General features: G+C 49.4%; 1 protein-coding gene across 2 annotated transcripts in view; it reads left to right on the plus strand.

The window, feature by feature from the left end:
• The first annotated feature begins 7,615 nt into the window (after positions 1–7,615).
• Positions 7,616–24,616, plus strand: part of UACA (uveal autoantigen with coiled-coil domains and ankyrin repeats) — a 30,218-nt gene continuing 13,217 nt past the window's right edge. For both annotated transcript variants that reach the window (XM_061999914.1, XM_061999916.1), the window contains exons 1-7: positions 7,616–7,726; positions 20,822–20,955; positions 21,433–21,521; positions 21,940–22,004; positions 22,917–22,974; positions 23,467–23,537; positions 23,642–23,748. In XM_061999914.1, coding sequence (XP_061855898.1) covers positions 7,670–7,726; positions 20,822–20,955; positions 21,433–21,521; positions 21,940–22,004; positions 22,917–22,974; positions 23,467–23,537; positions 23,642–23,748 — 581 coding nt within the window. In that variant the 5' untranslated portion in view covers positions 7,616–7,669. The remainder of the gene's footprint in view (positions 7,727–20,821; positions 20,956–21,432; positions 21,522–21,939; positions 22,005–22,916; positions 22,975–23,466; positions 23,538–23,641; positions 23,749–24,616) is intronic.

Genomic DNA, 24,616 nt, shown 5'->3' on the forward strand with positions numbered 1-24,616 from the left:
AGGTTGTTTTGTCAACAGAGTTACAATGCAGATGGCTCGCTCAAGTAACTAAACCACTGTGTTTGTGTCTCCTGCATTTTGTTCTTTGAAGGCTGACACTGTGCACTGGAGTCCCACCAGCTACAATAAGCCCTGAATTCAGGCACCAAGAAGGTGCCGATGTAGCCAGGGACAGGAGGCAGGGAGCAGGCTTGTGGAGTGCTCAGAGGTGTCTGTGCTGTCCCAGCAGGGCTGCAGGAGCTCTGGGCTGTGGAGACAGTGCTCTGAGGGCACCCTGGCACTGGGCATGTGCAAAGGCACGTGAAAGGGGCAGCGGGAAGGATGCTTTTCAGAGCAGCTCTCAGGCTGTTGGATGCTTTGACCCACGGGTATTTTTCCCCCTCTCTCTTGAAACGATGAGACTTTGAGAAAAGCCATCCCTGAATAGCCCTGGCAGTGCTGCAGCTCTTGAGAAAAGCCATCCCTGAATAGCCCTGGCAGTGCTGCAGCACACAGAGCGGGCTCACGTTACACAGCTGAACCCAGCAGGCAGGGATTTGGGGCAGCCTCCTGCTGCACCGTGCCTTGGTCCAGCAGGGAGGCACAGGAACTGGGACACAGAGTGCCTGCTGCTGCCTTTGAGGTCTGCTCCAAGGGCTGAGGCCTCTGCTCTAGGGCCAGATCTGCTCCTGGATTTGTGCACAGATTGCTGCCCAGCGTGAGCCAAAGCTCCTTTCCAGAACTGAAGCCCATTCACAGGAAATTCACACCCCGTTTGCCCTCAGACAGTGTCCAAGAGGGAGCAGTAAAGGCAGGTGGAAGATTTATCCTGCAGGGGTACCATGAAATGGGTGGGTGTAGGAACTGGGCAGTGCCAGTGGATGCCAGCCTCAGGTGCTCCTGCTCCCCCTGCCTTGCTCCAGGCTTTGGGCATTCCCCAGCTCCCCTGCTGCTGCTCCAGCCTTGTCCTCACTCCACCTGTGAGCTTGGGGCTGCCCCTGTGGTTGCAGGTTGGGCTGCTACCTCAGCAGCAGGCAGGATGTCAAACCCCACTGGTTTCCCGCTGATCAGACCAGATGGAGAGCAGACAAAGTATGGCAGGGATAATGAAGCTATTTTGTGAGGCTGGGAGAGCTGTGGGGTGTTTCTCTGGCTTCAGGAGACATTGTGGTTGACGGTGTAGTTGCTATTATTACCTTGCAAATCCGTGCCTGGATGGTTGCCAACCTGGGACCCAGCTTCCTTTGTTCCTCATCAACCTAAAAATGAATCAAGGGTCTCTCCTGTGCTGACAGGAGTTCCCAAGAGGAGACGCAGTGTGAGGGAGCTGCTGAAGGTCAAGAGGCTCTGGTTTCACTGCTGAGCTTAAACAAGGCTCCAGGCTGTTGCTGGTCCAAGCTCAGACATCATACACATAGGGAAACCTGTTTCTTGTCCCTGTGCTACTGACTCCACTGCTAAAGCTTTGGAAAGCGTGGCTGGCGCTGCCTGGGAGCTGTGGTTGCTTGTGCAGGCAGCAGCATGACCCCAGGGAGGGGGGGGAAGAGACACACTCCTGACAGACTCTGAACAGGATCCCTGCAGACACAGCCTTTTCTCTCTGAAGACATCTGCGGCTCTGCAGGGGTTCAGATGGATTCCCACACTAGACATTCCCAGAGAGACACATTTTTCTCCCTCTCTTTCCCTGCACATGAATGAGTTGCTAACCCAGAGCATGGTGACTCCTTGCCTATTCTGCTCTATCAGGGCACGAAGGCATTCAGGTCTGATGAAGTCCCTTTTGATCTTTACATTCCTTTAGGCTCCTTATCACTTCTCTTGATCCCTTCTATTTGTTTGTCCTCCTTTTTACTATATTTATGGTAGGGCTCCATCTCTGTGGCCCAGTCAGTCCATGGCTGATGATGGGGCTTTGTCCTGCCATTGCTGTTTCACTGGGTGCAGCCCCAGAAGTGCTGCCCTGGGCATGGGGTACCAGTGGTCCCTTTGCCTCTGCTCTGAGCAGAGCTTTTGGCACAGTGTTTGCTGTTCCACTCTGCACATCTGCCCAGGGTACCACGGGGTCCTGGGAGGCCCAGGGATAGGAGCTCCTGCGTTACACCCCTTGGGTTACCAGAGTGAAGCTCCTGATGGCTGTTGCTGCTAAAGGAAGGCAGCAGAAAACACCTGAGGAACCAGAATCTAACAGTGAGGATTCCCTCATGAGGAAAGTTTTTGGTGTGTGTCTTGCCCCCACTTCTGTTTCTGGTTGTGGCAATGCAGCGTTCACACCCGTGGGCAGGACCATGGTGTGTGTGGCACAGGTCAGTCTCAGCTTTCGGGGCTGAATGTGTCAATGTGTCACACACTGCCTTTAGCTTCACTTGGAATTGCAGCTCCCTTATGCTAGTTGGAATATGCTGCTTAGTACTGGCTGTCTCCATGCTGTTGCTTTGCCACAGTTCCACTTCTGTGACAACATATTTGCTGTCTCTCTCAAGGCTGGGAGACCCAAGATAAGATGCATTTACAGACACATCTTCCCTAGCGAGAGTTCAAACTCTTCCCCTTACGACTGGAACCACAACTGTGCACAGCCTTGAGAATTACATGAGCTACTTTCCTGCAAGTGCATGAGTGAGGGGAAAAACAAGGAGCTGTTCTGTCTCAGTCTCCATCCACAACCCGAACCTCACCGCTCTTGCTGCCACAACAGATTCCCTTCCTTTGGGGTGTTACCGTCGTTTGGGGCGTGTTTAAGCGGCAGCGAATGCCCGGGACAGCGTGTTCTGTTGGCTGTGGGCGCTGGGCAGCAGCCCTAGTTTCTACACCCACTTGTGAGCTGAGGGATGGCTTTGGGAAGCCGGATGGCAGCTGCTCCATTCCCCTGGTTGAGCACAGGCAGCTCTGCGTGGCGGGCACGGCCGGGCGCCGTGCTTGGCGTGCGGGGCTGTGTTTCCTGTGGCTGTCAGGCACTGTGCTGAAATAGCCGCTAGTAACAAGCGAGAGCAGCCAAGTTGGCAGCCGAGCCTTTGTCGAATTCAGCTCCCAGGAGGCTGGCACACGCTTTGTTTTTCCTGAGCTCGGCGCTGTGCCAGGCTGGCTCCGGAGCACAGTGTGTAAACACTGGCTGCACCGAGGCTTCCGTCTAAACACGTTTCCTCCCTTCTCTCTTTCTTGGAACCCAGAACAAAATGGGGGTGAAAGGAGTGACACAAAAGCTTGGACAGCGGGTTGCCGTGGCTGTGTGGCTTCTCACTGCTTGCCTGTACGTCCCACTGGCCGCGTCTCCTCGCCATCCCCGCGGCGCGGCAGCGAGACGTGCGTGCGGGCAGCTTTGAGCACACACGGCTGCTGCTTCTGGGGATGGGGAGAGGTGGCCGTAAGGGAAGGTGGGAGTCAGGGCACAGGCAGAGCAGCCAGGCTCCAGGGCTGCCCCGTGCCTACAGACTGCCTGTGTGCTCTGGTTCTGTGGCCATCGCCACAGGCTGCTGCCGGGAGCGCCTGGTGGGCAGCAGCCCTGGCTCAGGAAGGCCACAGGTAGAGGAGTGTGGGCATGGGACGGGCTGGAAGAGGCCCTGTGAGAACAACGCCTTACTACACACTTGGAGTGAAGACTGTGGCTCTTCATGGGTCCAAGAGCAAAAGGAGATAAAATGATATCCTTCTCCATGCATGTGCCTGGTGTGGTGATTAATTTGTCTGGATGATTAAGGCAGCAAGCGATGCAGGAAGGGGCTGGGTCACTTAATGACCCAGGGAGAAACAGAAAGTGAGGAGCACATTTCCCTTTCAGTCATGCCAGGGTTTGATTTGTATGTCCTGTTACAAACTGATTGAGAAGTCAAATGCCCAGAAAAGTGTGATATATTCAGACTGATCTGCTTTTCTCTCTTAGAAACTAGCTGAGAACCAAAGCTTGTTGAGGCTTATTGGAGACAGATGTTGCGTGGGGTGCTTTGTTTTGGGGTGCTCCCTCACTGGCTCCCCATGTGCCTGCAGGGGGGATGGCACTGAGTGCAGGTGGAGGTCACAGCCTGTATGGAAACACACTGCTCAGTTGTCTCTGCTGCCCACAAGCTCAGAAGGTGGGTATGAGCTGACTTGGTGGAGCGTGCAGCCAACTTAGCTTTGTGCTACTTTCTGACTTGAATACTTCTCAAACTCTGAGTGAGGGCAAGAGCATTGCACCAATGGTGCTCTTCTAGTAGAGCAGAACTGCAGACTTTGGCACTGTGACTCTGAAAAACCTCCAGCATGGTGAAGCTATTCCTTCCTTCTGTCTCACTGTACAGCTTGGCTCCAGTTAGTTTGTCTCGACTGCTGGATGTGGAGGCCAACGCTGCTTCTATTTCAAGGGAGCTTGCCAGAGATTAATTAGATCCCAGGCCTGTTAGAGGACGGGCCAGCAAATTTTGTGTGCCATTAACTCAGTGCTTATCCCACAAACATCATTGGAATAAATATACCCTTTGTTGTGCTGCTGTAAGCAAAGGTTGTCAGGAAGATGAAGCATTGGAGCAGATACTGAGGGTGACTGTTCCTGAGCTCCAGACGCTGCTCGCTCCGATCAGGTTTTCAGCAGGGTCACTGCAGCAGCAGGCAGCGTGTATCAGGGTGTGTGGGGCACTGCCAGGGCCTGTGCCTGCCACCACAGCAATGGGGAGTGCAGATGGAGCCCCTGCCTACCAGTACTGCTGAGGACCAGAAGCTAATGGGCACCCACCACACCACAGCAGCCTGCGAGGGGACGCGCCGTCTGTGTCAGTCATTGCTACAGAGACCTGTGCTTTGCAGGATAAAGTCACAGGGGAAGAAATGTGTGGAGCTGGGGAGAGAGTTGCACAAACCTCCAGGCAGAGCTGCACACTTCCATTTGGTCTCTGTTTGTCAGCAGTGAAGTGACCTTATTGAACCACCCTCGGGTTGTGCTCTGCTGTTTGTGCCCACATGGAGTAAATACAAGCCATAGCAGATTGGCTTGTGTTGGCTCGTCTCGCTTACGAGAGAGCTGGGAGAAAGTCTAGCCAGACAAGGAAGGAATGAGGCAACAGAAGCCAAGAACTAGCAATAGAGTGATGGTGAGAGCATGCTGCAGAACAAACGAGGATATATCTAGTTAATAGGCAGAGAGAGGATGGGATGTGGAGAGGGGTGGTGTAGTGGGAGCTACATGCCAAGAATCTTAGCAGCAGCAGCTTGAATTAATTTGGAAAGCAAAGTGAGAAGTCTTGCACTAGATGTATCCAGAATCTGGGGATAGTTCTGGCAGGGTGGTCAGGGCAAGGGCCAGAGCATGGATGTCTGTCCAGACTGCTCTGCTGTGTCTTGGCTCGGACCACTGAGCCCAAGGTGAGGGCTGCAGTGTGTGCTGATGAGGCTCTGAGGTTAGCTGCATCCCTGGGGATCTGCATGGCCTGGATGCCAGGCAAGTCAGTCCCTTGTAATTTAACATGAACCATCTTGCTCTTGTGCTGGCACACGCAGCACTGGGGATCGTAGGGGGTGTTCAGATCAGGTGGTTTCACTCCTGCTTTGACAGAACTGAAACAAGAGGAAGGCTCTGCTCTATCTGACCTGGCTGTACCCTGCAGAGAGCTGGGCTAGTGAGAACCAGCGTGTGCCTGGGATGAGCTGCACCCACGATGGGCTCCGGCGGGAGCAAGCTGGAGCAGAGACCCAGCTGGGTGGTGCCAGTGCCTGGATGCCTCTGGTTATCTGGGGACCAGGAACAGCTCTGAGATTGGCTGAACACTTGGAACTGATAAGTGGAACTTCTTAGCACTGACACGATAGCGGGGAGCTGGTTTTGAGCTGGGGCTCAGCCTTGCGCTGGGGTTCCTGAGCAGGCTCTGGCTCACGCTTGTGCAGATCCAACACCCTCTGAAGTGCTGGCCCTGGGGGCACTCCAGGAATTGTCTTTTCCAGTTCTGTACCATCAGCTAAAGGAAACCACTGCTTGCATTGCCTGGGGTAGAAAACAACCAGGGAATCCTGATCTCACCAACTTCCAGATGCTGCAGTCATTTTATCCCCCAGGTCACAGTGATTTGTGCCAGGCAGGGATAGATTCCCTGTGCCAGTGGTGACAGGATGGCTATACCAGGCTGAAGTGGTGGGAATTAGGGCTCAAAGGGGACTGACAGGCCTTTGGGAGTAGTGCTGGTTGAATGACAGAGGTGTTGGCTTCTGCTCCGAGGAGATGATGGTCCCTTGAAATCCTAAAGGCATCTGCAGGGGGAAAAGAGGTGGCTTCTGCAAGGAGAGTGGTTGAATGGCACTCAGAGCATGGACATCTCTCCAAAGAGTGCAGATCTGGACTTAATCCCTTTTAGATGAGGTAAGGCTGGGAGTTTGTCTCTGGGGAAGGAAGGTTTTCATTTCAGAGCATGATGGTTCTTCCCAGCGACCCTGATGTGCACAAAGTGACAGTGTATACTTAAAGACACTGAGCATCTTTCCCTCTGAACAAGCCACCTGCAGACAAACCCGTTTGAGTGCGTGGCTTGCCTGAATTGATTAAAAAGCAGTGACATTTACCTTGAGCTCTGCTTGTGTTAGAGAGGTTTATTGATCCAACAGCTCGGATCCAGCTGTAATAAGCGAGGTTTTCAAACACAACCCACGGGTTGTAATTAAATAAGTCTCCAAACCGTGCGTGACCTAAAGCTTCCCAGTGCTGGGCCACTGCTTGTGTCGGGCCGTGAGTAATGAGATGAAAAGACGTTAAATAGATGCAGGGTTGGACAAAGCTGTGACTGAAACAAGCAAAGTGCTACCCTGGGACATTCCTCACACAGATGCTGGGACTTAATTACACTGCTTTAAACGCTGCCCCTGCGCTGCCTGCAAGGTCTCTGGTGAATAAGCATCTCCTTTATTAAGAGGGACGATGTTTGCAAGGACAGCAATCTGTTTGCATTTTCAGCTCCTGCCAAGCGCTAAACGCCCTCCCTCCCTCCCTCCCACCCTCCCTCCCTCCCTCTCCCTCCTGCCCCCGAGCCTGGGAGCTCCGTCTGCCCTCCCTGTTGCTCCAGCCCAGCAGGATCAAGGCCGTGTGTCCCTGGGGGCACCGGGCAGAGCCAGAGGGGCTCCACAGCCCCGGCTGGAGGTGGGCTGGGGGTGATGTGTCCCTGGGGGCCCTGGGCAGACCCAGACGGACTCCCCCGGCCCCGGCTGGTGCTGAGGCTGGGCTGGGACCAGGCTGGGGCCGTGTGTCCCTGGGGGCCTTGGGCAGACCCAGACGAGCTCCCCCGGCCCCGGCGGGGTCTCGGGCCGGGCTAGGGGCACTGGGCAGAGCCAGGTGGACTCCACAGCCCCGGCTGGAGGTGGGCTGGGGGCCGTGTGTCCCTGGGGGCCCTGTGCAGACCCGGACGGGCTCCCCGTGCCGCGCGGGGGTCTCGGGCCGGGCCGGGGGTGTCCCGGTGCCGCAGCGCCCGTCTCCGCCTCTGCCCTGCCCGCGGCGCCTGAGGCTCCGCCCCCCTCCCTTTTAAAGTGAGGAAGTCCTTCCTCCTTCCCCGCCTGCTGATTGGTCGCGGTGCCCGCGCGGGCGAGCGGCCATTGGCTGCGGCGGCCGTGTGGGCGGGGCGGCGCGCCGGGGCTGGCGCGGCGTGGTTGGCGCGGGGGGGGCGGTTCGGCTCGTCCCGGCCGTGGCGGCGGCGGGTGCGCGTCGGGGCCGCCGCGGCGCCCGCCTGCCCCGGGCCCCGCCATGAAGAGCCTCAAGTCCCGCCTCAAGAGGCACGAAGCGGTCATCGGCGGCAGCGCGGTGGGTGCCGGCCGGGCCGGGCGGGGGGCAGGAGGGGCGGTGGGAGCCGGCCCAGCCGGAGGGCAGCTGCAGGGGGGCATGGAGGGGCTGAGGAGGATGAGGGGGAGCGGTGGAGGTGAGGAGGGGGCTGGGGCCGAAGGGGATCGCGGTGGTCTGCGGTGGGAGGAGGAGACGGGGCCGGGCGGTGTGGGGACAGAGCTCGGGGGGAGCTGGGGCTGTGCTGGGGACGGAGCGCGTGCGAGAGCAGAGGCGCTCGGGGGCAGGAGCGGCGCTGAGCCGTGTGCGGAGCGAGCGGGGGCAGGCAGCGGGGGCAGGCAGCGGGGGCAGGCAGCGGGGGCAGGCAGCGGGGGCAGGCAGCGGGGGCAGGCAGGGCCTCGGCGAGCTGCGGGTCCGCGGGAGCAGCGCGGGGCGAGGGGCGCCGGGCGGGCGCGGAGCCCCCGGGCAGGCGGCAGCGGGGTCTGGCCTGGGGAGAACACCCCCTGCGCCTGGCGCCCAGCCTCAGCCCGGCCTGCCCTTGGTGACCGGCAGCTCGGGAAACAAGCGTGTAAACGCACGTTACCTCTGCCTCCAGTTTTGCTTTCTGGCCTCAGCAGAAAGTAACACCTTCACCCCCCCCCCCCCCCTGCCCCGTAAGAGCCTTAGGAGCCAGTGCTGAGCTCCCACTGGCAGCCTGCCCCGGGGCTTGCTGAGATCTGTGTGCATGGCATTGTCAGTAGCTCGTTCAGCATTAGTAGCTTTCCCGTGGCAAAGTTGGAGCGCTTTTCCCTGTGCACAGAAGGTGGATTCGCTTAGAGAGTGGACAAAGCCCTTGTGAAGTGGCTGGTGACTTGATTCAGTTGAGGTTTCAGATCATCCAGTCTGAAAACGCTGGGCTGGGGTATTTGCAGCCTTTGGAAATGACATGCTCGTGGGGACTGATGGAGGTGCTGGAGTCACAGTCCCCGGAGGGGTTTCAGAGTGGATGTGGCACTGAGGGGAACGGTCTAGTGGTTGATAGGGCTGGGACAAAGGCTGCACTCAATGAGCTTAAAGGTCTTTTCCAGCTGAAATGATCCTATGATGTGATGTGCCATGTGATGGTCTGTGTCTTGTTCTCCGTGGCTTGGTGTTATTGTCAGTTGTCTTTAAAAGGCTTTATCGGTCTTTATTTTTACTCCATTCCTCTCTGCAGATGGCTTTTGGTGAGACCAGGCTTTGTCACTGAAGAAAGCAATAGTGGGGAAACGATTGTGTGTGGCACATCTCTTCATTGTGGCTGTTGGGTAAACACCTCCCTGGGAGTGTGCTGAGGCAGTGCCACGGCTAAGCTGGGTGCTGCTTTGCTGAAGTTGGCTCCGTGGAGTAGCGGAAAAGGGCAGCTTAACGTGATAAACCGACTTCTATCAGTCGTCTTTTAACATATTAGCTGTCTTTAATATACTCCTGCACGTTTGTCTTGGAGCTGAAGCTATTACTTGAAAATAATAGCTCATTTGAAAGATATGTAGATACTCAGGCTTGTAAACTGCTGACCGTACTCATCTGACAAAATGACAGCTCTGTGTGGCAGTGCATCACTGCTGAACGTCTCAGCGCACAAAGGAGTGATTCAGAGGGCTGTTATGATAGCTTCTAATGTGTAGGCTGGTGCTGGTTTATGTTACTCATTAGTCCCCCTGTACTTCAGAATTGTTTGTTATTTCAGAGTAAGCCTACAAGAATTAAACTTCAACAAACACTTAGAGCATCACGTTTGGTTTTTAATAGACTTGGAGATTCTTCACTTCCACAGCTGAAGACTCAACAGATTCCTTTCAGAGCAGGTTTGAGTAGTTGTAATACTTTGAAGAGCTGAAGTTATCCCCAAATATATGAAGAGGAATGGCTTTCAGTGAGGCCCTTTGAAAAATGGGCTGCTTTGCCCAGTTTATTACGTATTTTGGTTGCAGAGTTGCCTCACTGGCTCATGTAACACCAATTTATGCCTCTCCGTGTGGGGGGATGTGGGTCATCCACATAGGTGGGTGTTAATGGTGAGGCCAAAGCCGAGATGGTTGGGTAAAGCTGCTCTCTGTTCCTCACTGCTGGGGAAGGAGGGAAGAGGGGAGAAGTCCTGCCAGCCTGAGCTTTACAGATCCCACTTGAAAAGAGTGTGAAAGGGCCACCTGTTTGAGAAACTTCATCCCTGTCCCCACCCAGTGCTATTTCCTCAGGGGTGGAAAGAAACTTAATCCTTTGACCATTCTTCTGAGATTTTTCCCTCTAGGTTGAGGTAACAGTTACATGCTCTGTCCTCTGATGGGGATCTTTTGGAAGTGGCTTTCCTACCTGTCTCACCACGGAGGGAAGCCACGAAAAGCAGCAGAAAGTAAAAGTGATCGTTATTAGCAATTCCACAGTTATCCAGAATATTGTGTCTGAGAATGGAATGATCTGATTTTTGCCAACTCCAGCTGGCTGCTGGTGCTTGGAAAATAATCTGAGCAGCCTGTTGGGTAACTTCAGTGCTCTGAATAGCGAGACACATGCTTGTCATCTGCAGTAGTGTAGGCTGGAAACTTTTAACACCAGATTCTGTGGAGCATGAAGCCTTGAGGGCATGGTCCTCGCTGTCAGAGGTGATGCCTCATTCTCTGATGTTCCAAACTGCACGCTGATCATCTGTGTGTTTGTGATTCAGTTTGTGTTTAGGAAACGTGTTCTTCCAGTGGAGTCAGAAATGCTCTCTGTACAAGAGGCAAACGTGACACGCTTGCTGGTTGTTTTAACTTGAGAAGGTGGTTGGGCAAAGATTGGTTTATTGTTCTGTGAGGTTATTTTTGGTTCAGACTGTTGCTAATCAGCTTTTACTGGAGAGACTCTAACTGTAGGCTTTGGAGGGGAGAAGGATGCCTAGTTATTTCTTTAACCCTTGGGAAATTGCTGTGGGGTATTCTATTAAATTCAAGGTGCATCATCTTAATAATATGGGGGGTTTAACCTCTGTCCTACGTGATGATGCCTGCAATGTAGAGAAGGGGGCTTCTGGCCTGCTTGCCAGAGGATGGCTGCTCCTGTGAAAGGTGGGATTCTTGATAGCACTTTGTGCACAGCTAAAGCTGCCTCACCCTGCACTGACAGATCTGCAGCTCTTCAGAGCTGTTTGCATCCCATGATCCGACACCACAGACAGAGAATCAGCAGCGCTGCCTGGAGCACCTGCAAGTAGTGAGAATGAGCAGGTATAAATCCATGTGGAAACTTCCATCAGTCCTTTCTCTGCTGGGAAAAGTGGTGCAGGACTTATTTTTTTTAATTAGGAGAAACTGAACATCATATAATTAGTGGAAACCATTGTGCAAGAAACAAAGGCACCTGAGCACTTGTCCTGGTATGATAGTCTGTGATTATTACATTAATATCTGAACATGTGCTGCAGTTGGGGACAGTTGGACTTGTTTAAGGTTGTGGTAACTCTTTCCTGTGGAGACTGCCCAGTTGTGTGCAATGGATGACTTACTCTCTATGCAAGGAGTGGCAGTTTGGGCTGTCCAGTACACGCTGCTGCTGTCCTCTCAGCAGCAGAGAGGGGGTGTACCACCTGACTGAAGGAATGAAGTAAAAACCCGATTTTTGGTAGCTTCATTTTAACCAAAGATTCAAGAGCACTTCTCTGCTGAGCTTCTTAGACAAAAGAAAAGCCCCTTGTGCTGCTGGTGGCACACGTTGGTTTGTAAACGTGCAAAGTGCCATGAGAGACTTGTGTGACTCTGCTCAGTGAAGCACTTTGTCAGCCACACTAATCACAGTGCTCTGACCTGTCAGGAGCGTTGCTGCTGTTGGATGGGGCAAAGTTGCTTGCTCCTCTCCCCCACCTCCCTCCTCCAAGGGGACTTGACAATGTCATCTTCAGGCAACACAGCTGAGAACCAGCAGCACTATGAAGCATTACCATGTCAGACACTGGACTGACTGTGGTTATTCTGTAGTGTGTTTAGGTTCCAGGAAGCTTTACTAAGGCTCCTACTAATGTGTGTGTGCCTTGCAAAAAAACCCCTTTTGATTTGTTTGCATGTAGTTAAATAGAATGAGGTGCTTGTTTGTGTGATGTTTGTGGTTGAGGTTGAAGATGCACAAGGTTAAGCAAGACAGGCAATTTGTGGTTCAGCAGAAGCTTTGTGCTGCAGTCTGTTTACAGGTGCATTGTAATTTCCAGGCTCCTTGGAAAGGAATATTTATCAGTGCTTTATCATTTTGGAACGCAGCAATTCAAAATATTTCTGAAACTGGGGGCACAACGAGTGCCTGTGTGCAGGTTAAATACCCTCAGCTGATTTGAGGCCATCATTATGCAGATAAGGCTGTTGAAAGTGCTTCTGACCTTTCTCTCAGGTGCAACTTCTGTGTGCTTTGTCAGTGTATTAATATTTATTAGCAAGCAAATGCTTGTAAGGTCTCAGAGACTGATACTGTCCCCATGCTTTGATTACTTCATTGTGACTGAACAGGATGGAGTTGGGCTGTAAATGTGGTGTTCTCTCTCCACATGTATGTGCATTGAGGCAGCTTCCCTGTGTGATGAGTGTAACAGTCATGTCACGTTTCATCACCCCCTAATATTTCCTGATGCATTGTTATTAATAAATGGGAGTACACAAATCAATCTGTCCTTGCCTGGGAACTTGGGATTGCAAACTAATGGTTTGCCTGGAGTCCCGAGGAAGGCAGTGTGACAGGCAGCTTTTAATGGTGGACAAAGGCAGCTGGACTCTGACCTTGCTGTGGCTTTCTCCCCTGTTAAAGGGGAAGTACTTTCTCCTGGGCAGCAGCAGGACCTGGACTTTCAGGGCACCCTGTTACTTTTGTGGTGGAAGCTGTGATGCTTCCCTTGCTGTGGAAGGGTGGGATGTTCTTTGATGTGTGTTAAGTCTGGCCCCACTTCACATAAAATGTACTTGACAGAGTGTTTTAAAATGCAGCTGCAACAACCCTGGTTTGTTTTCAGAGCGTATCAGAAGTAGTTCTGATCACTTTGATTAGTGTCCAAGTTAATCTGTATCTCAGGGCAGAGAACTTGGTGATGTTTTATCAACAGAGTGCTCTTGAGTTGAATGTTGTCAATGAGACACGAGGAAATTGTGTCTCAGGGCAAAGTGGAGAATATTTTCGCAGGCTCTGCATCCTTCAGGAGCTGCACGTGGAGTTCTGTGACGCTTGCACTGTAGCTCGAGTGCTGCTGTAGTTGATGCTGGGGGCTTTTCACTCTGCCCCAGCCATGCAGAGAAACTGGCTTTGCTTTAGTTGTGTGTAACTCTGTAGATAGAACACAGATCTGGAGCCCTGCTGCTGGTTTTGAGAAGACTGCTTGACATGTCACACGGATCGCTAGAAGGAGATTTGAATACTTTCTTGATGCTTCATCATCTGATGGTGGGATGTGCTAACCTACAGTAGGAAGGAAAATGCCTTAAAAATAGGATGAAAACAGAAATGTTTATGGTGGCTTTTGTTTTGCTTCTACCTGTTTTAGGAGGCTGTTACCTTAGTTACAGACAGCATGGCTGTTCATAAGAAACGACACGAGCATTCTGTGCAGTGCGTTACCAGAGCAAGCCCAGGAAGGCTGTTACTCTGATCACAGTTTTGACTAAGCCTCTCCCACTCTACCATTCAACAGTTTTTCCTTAGATGGAGAAACTGCAGTGAATGAGATGGTAAAATAACGTGGTGCTGCGTGTGGGAACCTGCTGGGTGAGACATAAACTGTGTGTTCAAGCTGTGTCTGTTCTGCCCTTCTGTGGGACTAAACAGTACGTTGTACTCCAGCAGTTTTGGATGCTGAAACATGGAAATGGGAATTCAGCCATAGTCTGATAAGCTAGGCTTATAAGGTATAAATACCCCCTCCTTCTCCCTATGTGAACTAAGCCTTTCCCAAACCTGGTACCTGCAGGATTTTCTAGGCGTCTGCAGATGAAGCCAAAGTCAGTGAGACAGATGGACATTGGCTGCTGTGGAACTGACCTGTCAGGGGAAGCTGCACCTGATGAATGGCTTGAAAACAACCAGTTTCAATGGTCAAACCTCTCCTTTCATTTGTCATGCTGTGCAGTCTGTAAATAAATCAAACTTCAAAAGCAGTCATCAGTTTGTGCTGTGCAAAGTTACGGGTGTGTCTGTTCAGGTGGTAGTTTAGATCTCTAATGTACTCTGACCTCTGTGGGAAGAGCATGAGAAGGGAATGTGCAGGCTCCTGGATGCACTGAGCCTGCCCTTCCCGTCTGTGCCCAGCTTATGTGACACATGTACACTCTCCAATTAATTCTCCTTTGTCAGTGTGTGCCACTCTCGCTGCAGGAAACCCCCAGGAGACCTCAGCTGGAGAAGTTAGTGTCTTGTGACAAAGGTGGGCTTTAAATGAATAGTTATTGTCAGCTTTGACAAGAATTATTCCATCTGGTGGTCTCCACAGACCTCAGAAACTGCAGTTTCTGCAGCTATTTCAGCCACTTGTTGGTCTGTTTAGATAGTTTCATGACCATTTGCTGTATTTGGGAGCACTTGCTGTGAGTGGTGGTGGCAGCTCTTTGCTCTCTGTATTTCACGTGCTTATGTCACCCGCTAATGGCATTAGAGGAGGATGTGTCCCCTCTGGATTTTTGTGCTAATAGGATTATCTGCCTAGCCCAGCAGTGACGAGGAGCTGTGCTCACTTTCACAGGTTTATGTCAGCTTTTGGGCTGAGAGGTTTAAGAACTGCTTTGAATTGCAACTGGTATTTCTGAAGCGAGTTAGGTGGCTGCTAAAGATTGTGCCTGCATTATTTAAATAAGCTGTCTGTCATGTAGCCCATGTTCTGCAGGAGTGTTTTGAGTGTCTGGATGAGCAATTCCCAGTTTGGGTGGAAGCTTCCTGAGCAATACTATTTCAGCAACAAGTAAACTCATCACATTTTACTTCACTGCAGTATGAAGAGCATCATGGCCAGTGCATCCTCAAATGGGAATCAGACCTCATTGACTGTGCTCAGGCTGGTGACCAGAGATACCTTCTTGCTGGCATCAAGTCTTATGAATTCCCTTCTGACTGCTGGGATTTCACTCTGGAAAATATTTAGATTGAGAAAAAAGGAGAGCTGCTGGGATTAAAGGGTATTATGGATTGCTTTCCAAAGCCATCAGCGTTGATCTTCATTTCTCTGCTCTGAGTCCCTGTGGTGACTCCACTGGGATTCTCTCCATGTGTCTTGGGATCACTAATAAAGCACTTTTCCTCACTGGGGACCCTTGGGTGGCAGAGTGTGCAGCAATGCTGTGTGTGGCTTCGAGTTTTGGTTGAGAGGGAAATGATGCCTGGTAGCTTCAAGCTCAGCTTCCCTAAGCATAGTGCTATTTTATTGACAAACATGTGTCCTGTAACAGTCATAAACTTTACACACCGACTTTTGCCAATTGCTTCTGTAGTTGTCAGCAAAGTACAAGTATGTATTTATTTTAGTAGCCTGTTGGAACTGCCCTTGCTGATAGCACCTCATGGCTTTCAGTGCCAGCAGCGCTGTGTCCTCCCCTCTGTTCTGGGTAGCACTGGAACATCTTGTCTTGCTTTGCTCAGAGTAGTGAGAGTAATTAGTCTTGGTGCCAGAGATACCCTAAGTGTAAATACCTGTGGTGGCAGCCATTAGTGCTCTCACTGCTGTCATCTTGAAATGCTTAATTGTAATGATGGATGAGGAACAGGCTGAGTTTTGAAGGCTGTAGTTTCAAGGAGTCTCCTACAAGCTTTGCCTCTGAACTGGGCTATGTGTTCTTCTTGGGTAACAACCGAGAGGAATGATACTCCTCATCTGCTGCCTGAATTGGTGCTGGCTGAGAGAGCTGTGGCATGCAGCACAGGAGAGTGTAGTGATGTGGTGTGATGGTCCAAGGATCTTTAAAAGATGAGGACTGCAGATAGGAAAAGCAGCTTGATTTCTGGTCTGTGAAGCACCTGCTAAGATAAGGGAGGCTGGGTTCAGAGAGAGTTGATGTAGACAGTTGTTCATGCAACACGTAGTTAAGTTGTACAGTCCCTTACCAACGAGTGTTGAGGATGCAAAAAGCCTACCTGGAGTTGAGGAAAAACTGGCTAAGTTAATAGAGGAATTAGTTCAGAATGTGTACTGAGTGTGTAGGCAGAATCTGTGTGTGTGCATCTCTGCAGCACTCCTGAGGCTGTTGCAGTACCAGATGGACATCCAGAGTGGGTGCAGACACCCAGTGTATCTGCTCAATATAAAGCCCTTCAACTGAGAGCACACCAGCTACCAGCTGATGGAAGAGTAGTGCTTTTGATCCTAGCCAGATGGTGGAGGTGGGCTGCTCCTTGTCTTTGGAGAGCTGGTAGGCTCAAATTCATGGTAGGCTGAGCTTAGGGAAAACAGATGCTCTCTGTTAACAGAAAACAGGCAATGTTTGCATCAGTGATGGGCCTGGCCATTCAGCACCTCCCAGGATCTGCACTGCTGGTGTACCTGGTGATCAGCTTTGTTCTGGAAAGACAAATCTGCTGTAGGTTTCAAACTCTGGTTACACTAAAAAAATGCACCACAAGCATGTTTCATTAGTCTCTACCCTCAGAGCTCTCTGAGAATCAGCTGCCTTGGAGAACAATTTAATTGGTGTGAGTTAGTAGCTGGGCTGTGTTTACTGAAGCTGCTCAGTGCTGATGGAGACATGAAAGCTGTTTTTCCCCAGAGCTGCTGTCTGTGCTTACTCTGAGCTGGGTAGGACTGGGGAATGAGGTGTAGCAATCCCAGGCCTTGTGGTCAAGGCTGTCTTGAGCATATTGTCAGGATAAAGAGGATGCAGGATGAGTGCAGCTCCCCAGGAATGTCTGCAGGCAGATGTAAGTGGAGCCAGGTAAAACCTTTGGGATAAATAAATGAAAGGCTGTTCACCTGGAAGGCTGAGTCTTACACAGATGTTTTCTTACCAAGCTGATTGCAGTTAGGTGGGATTATTTCTGCTGTTGCTGTCACCTGTGAAGTGTATGGTGGTTTTTTTCCTCCCAAAGGCCATTTTTAGCCTGAGGGGACAGACTTGGTTCTGCTTAGAAGATAACTTGAGATGCCACAGTCGGCACACTGTTTTGGAGTGGCTTTGTCACAGGGACACTAATTGCAGAGAGGTCTTGGGAGGTTCTTCTGAGAAACATGCAAGTGCTGCAGGGCCAAGGGCTGGTGCTCACAGCAAGGGGTGTGGAGTAGCTCAGAGGTTGCTGGGAAAGGGCGAATTTGTGGGAATACAAATGTGAGTGATTCAGAAAAAATCTCTTTTCTGAGAAGGTGCATTGATGAGGTGGTTTGAAGGCTCTTGTGCAAGTCCTCCAGGGTGTGCGTGTGCATGGGTTTTCTGGCTACGCACCAGACAAAACAGCATTGCTTGTCGTGCTGACCTAGTCCTCTAAATACAGCACTGGGGAGATCTCCGTTTAAATTTAAAACTTGTGAAAGGAGACTCTTGATCGTCTCTGCTGTTAATCATTATGCTGTCTATTTAATGTTTGCACAGCCTCTGTGACTCCTCTCGTTTCACATGTTGGGAGACAGACTGGCAGCAGCCGTAAGCTGAAACCAGCTCCCGTTCAGGATGGGTTTCAGCACTGCAAAAGGAGGATGCTTTTTTTTAAAGCAGAGGCATGTGTGTTTTCTAATTTAAAATGGGTTACATTTCTGTCAAAATAGGATCATGCATTCCATCTGCTCCGCACTTGTAACTGTCTGAGGGCTGATCTCAGTCTGGTTTCTCCTCTGTGCTGTGGTAGAATGGGGGGGAAAAAAATACTCCCGAGAGTATTTGAGTCCTGGTGTGTTATTCGTGGGGATACGCCCGTGTCAGTGGACAGTTAATTTGACTAACGTGTTTGTTATTTTAAAGTGAGTGTTTGCATGTCTGCAGGACATAACAACACCATAGTAAAGTTTCCAGCGTGCTTGTCTCCTGAGTTAACGTGGATGCTGAAATGCCTTACTCAGCGCCTGAGCACGCAGGGAATGTATTAATAGCTATTGCTTGCTATTGCCTGGCTATCAAGTGCTGGATTATCAGAAAATAGATGTGGGCTGATGAGACAGTCTACGTATTGTTTACAAGACACTCCAGATCTGGGCAATATGTGCTGGTGAGCCTGCCTCGCTCTGGCAGTCTGTCCCGGCTCTGGGGTGAGCAGAGGGCCAGGCCCCGGAGGCCATCACCGCCTGGGCACTGGCGGTAGCTGCGGTTCTCTAACAGTTATGAAGTCTGAAGATGACCCTGAAGATGGGGAAAATATCCTGGAGGATCCAAGCTAAGTGAAGGATGGAACAAAATGCATTCAGGGCGGTAGAGAGAGCGCACTTCTCAAAGCAGCCCGTCTGAACTCTGGCTCGGCGCTTTGTGAGCTGTAGTGGTTTGTAACTTGATGCAAGATAAACGGATTGCCTCTGGCAGTGAGAAGCTGCGAGCTCTATGATGACTTGTTGGTTTTCTTGTGCAGCTAAAGACACAGTAGGTATCTTGGATTTCCTATCCATGGTGGTAGTTTACAACTGTCAACATGCAAAAGCTGGAGCTCTGTAAATGTCTTGTGACAGTTTCTCTTTAAATGTTCTTTCTACTTTTAGCAGCTCTTCCTGTGAGGAGTTTTCCTTAAGTGTGAAATGCTGGGATGCCAATGGTTTATTTATTACATGTGAGGAGATGGACACCATTCACTTCAGTGTTGTACCAGAGGTGAAAGAAAGTAATGCAGATGGTGTTTTTCTATAAAACATGCTCTTGGTACTTGGGAGATTTATGGAAGGGGAGCCAGGAGTGGCTGGGGAAGGCTCTTCTGTGGATTTCGGTGGGTTTGTGCTGGCAGGTGTAAGCTGCAAGTGTGGAACTCGGCAATCCCAACCCAATGGCAAAGAGACAAGAAGTGATCGCTTTCCTCTAAGGATGCAAAATGTCATGTGTGAAGGAATTTAGAGGGAGCAGAGCTTGGTGCTGTGTGTGAACAGCCCCTAAGGTATTTAAAAATAAACCATACAACTTGCATAATTTGGTAGCTTAGCAGGGGAAACTTTGCCAAGCTGCAGAGGAATTCTGCCTTTCCTCCCCCTGGCAATGCATGGAGCTTTTGCTGTCACCAATGCAAAGCCCTTGTGATGCCAACCAGGCTGGCTTGGCTTTTAGCTAATGAATGTTTTAATGGATTGACAGAGCCGTACTGCACTTTAGCTGGGTAACTCAGATGGTTGTCATTTCATTAGTTCTTGTTGCTTTTAGCAAATGCTGTACTGAGCTGTTGGTAAGACTTTGTGATGACAATAATCTTGTTTAATGGGAGAATGAGAAACAGAGGGAATCATGCTTATGACTCCAGAGAGAACAAGCTCCAGGTTTTGGGGTGGGCTGCTTGCTCAGTGGCCTGAAATCCTAAATTTGAAGGAAAAAGTGGAAGGATGGTAAATGCCTGAGACTGAATGCATAGTGGTCTATTTATAAGTGACCTGCTGCTTTGGTAATTGCAGGCAATTGAAGACCTTTGAATTTGTTTCTACAGCTCAATAGGTGTTGGTCTCTTCAATATCACACTTAGCTAAAAGGTGACCCTTAGAACACTTGGGAAAGCTCTGTCCTGCTGAATATTTTTAGTGCTTCCATTTGATGTTAAAAGTCTGAAAGCTGCTTGGGAGCTGGTTCAGGTCTATTTTTAAGAATGGCTAAATTCACTGAGTTCAGTGAAGTGTATGTCTGTGCTGATGTTCTGTGTGTCCCTACGTTGATTTGCAGCACTTCAGTATTTGGTTTCCTACTCTGCAAGGCTGGGGTACGTGGGATCTGCTGCTGTCCCTTGCTGTGGGTCAGGTCAGTGAGCTGCTCCCGTGGTGGCTCTGTGGGTGCTTGCTTGGGGCTCAGCTCATTGGGTAGCTGCAAGGTGAGCATGGAGTGGTAGGGGTTGGAAGGGACCTTTAGAGATCTTCTAGTCCAACCCCCCATGCTCCCCTGGCCCAGGGTGTGCAGAGCTCAGGGAGGGATGCTGCTCTTGGCAGCAGCCTGTGGGTACACGGGCTGGGAAACATCATCAGGTTCTGCAGCCCTGTGAGTGGCTGAAAGAGTGTTTTGAGTAAAAGCAACTTGCATGAGTTGGTGAAGTGAGAACAGAGTCTCTGCTGGCTGCTTTTCTGGTGTTCTTTCATCAATTTTAGTCAGGTGGTGCACAGGAAAACTGGTGTAACTTCCAGTAAAGCTGGGGAGCTGCTGGTGATAGGTGGGAGCTTGGTTCAGAGAGAGTTAGATTTAGTACACATTCCATGTGTTGCTGAATTCATCAAAATTGAGATCTGCTGTTGATTACATCTGCTTCATAATTACCCCGTTTAAATATTTCACACAGCTCACCTGTTGAATTCTCTGATGCCTTTACTGTGTGAGGACTGACAGGGGAAAACTCTAACTGCTATGTTTGATCTGTGCTCTTCCTTATCAAATCGTCTTTTAGTGAATACTGAACAGATTATACTGAAGGTGATTAGGTTGGAAGCTCTTAGCAGCACTATTTTGGGCTCTGTTACTTGCAGTCCTCACTTATCTGCTCCTTTGCATCTTGTTTATTAATTGGTAAGTTTTGAGGCATGTACTGGTATTTAATATCTAGAAATCAACCACTTGATTGTTTTGTTTAGACTGTTACAATTCAAGTGGTGGCTGATAAAGATGAATGAGGAGCCCTCCAGTTTTCATACAGCTGATGGAGTTAACTGCCTTGCTGATGTGAGAGCAGTCAATGTGCCTAAGTTGAGAAGCTGTTTGAAAACTTTCTCTAAGAATGAGGATAGGGAATTGCTGTGTGTGGGTTTCATTTTAGCCCTGTTAGAACATAGCAGAATGTGGAAAACCGAAGCAGTTTGATCCTGAAGTGGCTTCACCAGCTGTCAGAGAGCACAATGCTGACAGCCTGATTGAAATGCTGCAGTGACAATACACGTGAATAACTAAACCTCTCAACAGGTACAACTATTTTGCAAACCAGGATCTGTTGTATCTCCCCAGTTGCATAGGATTCAGCTTTTTACTCAAGTTCCTTTAGTAGATCAATACTGTACCATAAGCTTACCCTGCTAATTCTCTTACACAGCTGAACACCGACTGGAGCAAGTATGATGACAGGTTAATGAAAGCAGCTGAAAGGGGTGATGTGGAAAAGGTTTCATCCATCCTTGCCAAAAAAGGAGTTAGTGCTACTAAACTGGATGTGGAAGGGAGATCTGCGTAAGTAACTTCTGCTGCTCCAGTAAAGGCTTTGGGAAGCTACTGAAAGTTACTCAGTTCCTGTGGCTGCTCTAAACTTCTTAATATATAAGTATATGTAATAAATCTAAGTAGTACATCATCTTAGATTCTAGCCCCATCTGGGCTGGAATGCCAGACAGCTAGAATGTGACATCCTTGTAATCCATCGTCACTTCAAAGTGAGCATTGCTATTGAAATACTTGTTCTTGCCAGATTTGAATGTTAAAGGGAAACAGAAAGCATACAGTTTTTAACCTGGTTCATTGGTTGAGGTGTAGAATGGCTATTCTCAAGAAAGGTGGCTTGTTCCTTAAAGAAATATCTACAGAACTCTCAGCTGCCTTTGTACTGTAGAGTGCTTTCAGTGTGCAGATGCTTGCTTTGACTTTCCAGGTTACTTTTAGCAGTTTTGTGTATAAACCAGCTGTGCTTAAGCAAGGTATTTCCTTTTCCAGATTCCATGTTGTGGCATCAAAGGGAAACCTGGACTGCTTGAACACCATCCTCATTCATGGGGTTGATATCACAGCCACTGATGCTGCAGGTAGGCTTCCTCAAATGTCCAAGGGCAACAACACGGGGAAGTTCCACTTGAACACAAGGAGAAAGTCCTTTGGTGCTGAGGTGAGGGAGCCCTGGCCCAGGCTGCCCAGGGAGGGTGTGGAGGCTCCTTCTCAGGAGGTTTCCAACCCCAGCTGGACATATTCCTGTGCCCCCTGAGCTCAGGGGAACCTGCTTGAGCAGGGACTGGGGCTGGAGCAGCTCTGCAGGGCCCTGCCCATCCCAATCATTCTACTGGTATGCTAATGCTTTAGTGAAGCACAAATTAACTCCTGATGAATCAGTGTTATATGGTAAGTAATAGACTTTGTAGGGAACAGCATGGGCATATTGAATTTGTCTGATATTTCCAATGTCACGTTCAAACTAGATGCTGAATTGATGCTGATCTCTCTTTTTAGGTAGAAATGCATTGCACCTAGCTGCAAAGTATGGCCACGCTCTGTGTTTGCAGAAGCTGTTGCAGGTACTGAAAAATGCAACTTCTCTGTTGTTACACTTTATTTTTCTTGAGAGGAAAAAAGATGCTCTTCAATATTTTGATACAAAACTGAGATGTGCCACTTGCTTTAGACAACTGTGTTCTTCTTTGAATGCAAGACAATGATGGGGAAAAGCCCTTTTCACATGAAACAACAGATTGTGACTGAAAGTGCTGAAATAAAGATAATTACCTCTTTTGTCTCTTCATGTAGACAATCAAATCAGTTCATACTTTCTACCCCTTAAAGAAAATGGAGCTGAGTGTGTAAGACACTCATGTATTCTCTTCTGAATACATTTCCATTTAGGGACAGCAACGCTGGAAGTTCTGCTCAAGGGTGATGTTTTCTTCACAAGATGGACATTTCTATCCACAGTATTTTATTAATGAAGCAATATTGTGGGCTTGTCTTAGGTCTGTGTGATATTTAGTTTTGCTTCATTTGCTCCTGGTCACTTCATAATACTTTGGGGATGTTTTAACTTGTAAAGGGTTCCGTTCATCTGTTCATTTGATGCATGTCTCCATGCAGAGATAAGTGGTACGTTTTCTGTGGAGCACCAGAAGCAGTAGTGATACTGGTAGTGAGAGAGCAATGAGTGGAGAACCTTAGCCATAGTGAAGGAGCACTTGAAAGTGTCTGTGAAAAGTCTGTGCTGAATTGTGTGTTCTCTTTGCATGGGCTTCATTTACTTCTACAACTTCAGGTCCACTGCAGTGCATGTACCCATAGTGTGCTCTTTCATGTATGTCACTGTACTTGGAAACTACAAACTTCAGGTGTTCTTTTTCTTATGTCACTTCTTTCTGCTTTAAGCCAAACCTCAAAATGTTGCCTGTTTCCTAAGTGCAGTCTGAAGCCTAATTGATAGCTGGGGTTACTTATTTCAACAGTACAATTGTCCAACGGAGAATGTGGATCTGCAAGGAAGAACTGCTCTTCATGATGCAGGTAAAAGTGTGTTCTTCTGGTAACTGCACTATGACAGCTAGATGTAATCAATGGATTGACTTTCAGATGGGACAGACTTAGTTTTGGTAACTGTAGTAGGAGAAATGTTCTTGCCATGACATTTGTCCTCAGCCACAAACTTGTTAACAGTCTTAGCAGAGGTGGTAGGTCAGGGTTGCTCTTCTGATGCCAGTGTATTACCTAGTAAAACCTCAAGCAAGTGTTGTGAGCAGAGCTTTAGAGCAGCAACGTTGCTAGGTTGAGATGCTCTAACTCTGGATTGTCTGTGTCTCACTGTGCTGTGCAGGGTCTTGAATGGTAGTTTGGCTTCTTTCACGTGCTTTTGAGATGGTTGTGGAGGTCATAGAGCCTTGTCATGCTTTAACTTAGCTGCATGGATTTTTGTGCAGCAAATACACCCCAGGAGGTGCTTGGGGTTTCATGGAGGCTGGTTTCAGCAGTATAACTTGTTCTCTCTTGTTCTTTTGAAAGCTATGTCAGACTGTTCCTCTAGCATACAACTGCTGTGTGATCATGGGGCCTCGGTGAATTCAAAGGATGGAGTAAGTTGCTGCTTATAGCATTCTCTTGCACAAACCCCATTGGAGCTCTTCTGCTTTCTCTGCCTTCTCTCCCTCTTCTTATTTTTCACCCTTTGTCTTTTCAGGATGGGAGGACACCACTAGTGCTGGCCACTCAGATGTGTCGTCCCACAGTTTGTCAGCTTCTGATAGACAGAGGAGCAGATGTTAATGCCAGGGACAAACAAAACAGGTAATGCATGTCAGAGTGCCTGCTGACATTTAAAGAGCAGAAAGCTGTCCTTTGGCTTTCAGACTACAGAATAAATATGCTAAATCCAGTGTAAAAGAGTCTGGGATTTAGTTCAGAAGCAGGTGTGCCAGTTCAATAATGCAGATAAGCCTGGCCTTTTTTATTGCATACATATAGGCTCGTTACTGCCAGCAGAGACACTGCAGCTGGTTGCTGTAAGGGTTTGTCTGTCCAGAGCTGCATCTCACACCCTTTGGGATCAATATGCAACATGGGTCATGACAAAATTAGTACTCTGTGAAGAAGTGCTTAGGTCCCATTGGATTTCTAAAGGGAGCTAAAGGCCTTGAAATGTTTGCTTCTGTATTGATGGAAGGGGCTCAGGGAAGGGGTTTTCAAATAGAAAACTACTACTTCTGCCAGTTATTTCTTGGATGGTGCCTGCCTGCTGGCCAGTGGACAGGAATCTGCTGTGGGACAAGGCATGGATACTTGTGTGTTCTGAAGCTGGCCAGTGTTTGGAAGGCATTGCCAGGGCTCCCAAGCACTTGCCCCCTGAAATACCATCTAAACTTCTCGTGTTTGTTGTGTCTGTGGAGATTTCTATCTAAATAGGGAGGAAGACAAAGTCATACTGAGTTTTCAGAATGCAGGGTGGCTCTCTCAAAGGCAGTAGGCTTATGCTGGATCTCCTGCAGTCCTGCTGTTACAGTGTTTGTTTACTTTTACACAAAAATTTAAACATTGGCTGAATGACTCTTTAAAGCTTGGCTTCCTCTCTCGATAGAGGAGACATTCCATGGCACAATTACCATGGTTAGACATAAGTGTACAAAGGGCTATTTCTGTAAGTGATCACTCCATGAAA

The sequence above is a fragment of the Colius striatus genome, chromosome 7, assembly GCF_028858725.1.
Source record: "Colius striatus isolate bColStr4 chromosome 7, bColStr4.1.hap1, whole genome shotgun sequence".
Lineage (NCBI taxonomy): Eukaryota > Metazoa > Chordata > Aves > Coliiformes > Coliidae > Colius > Colius striatus.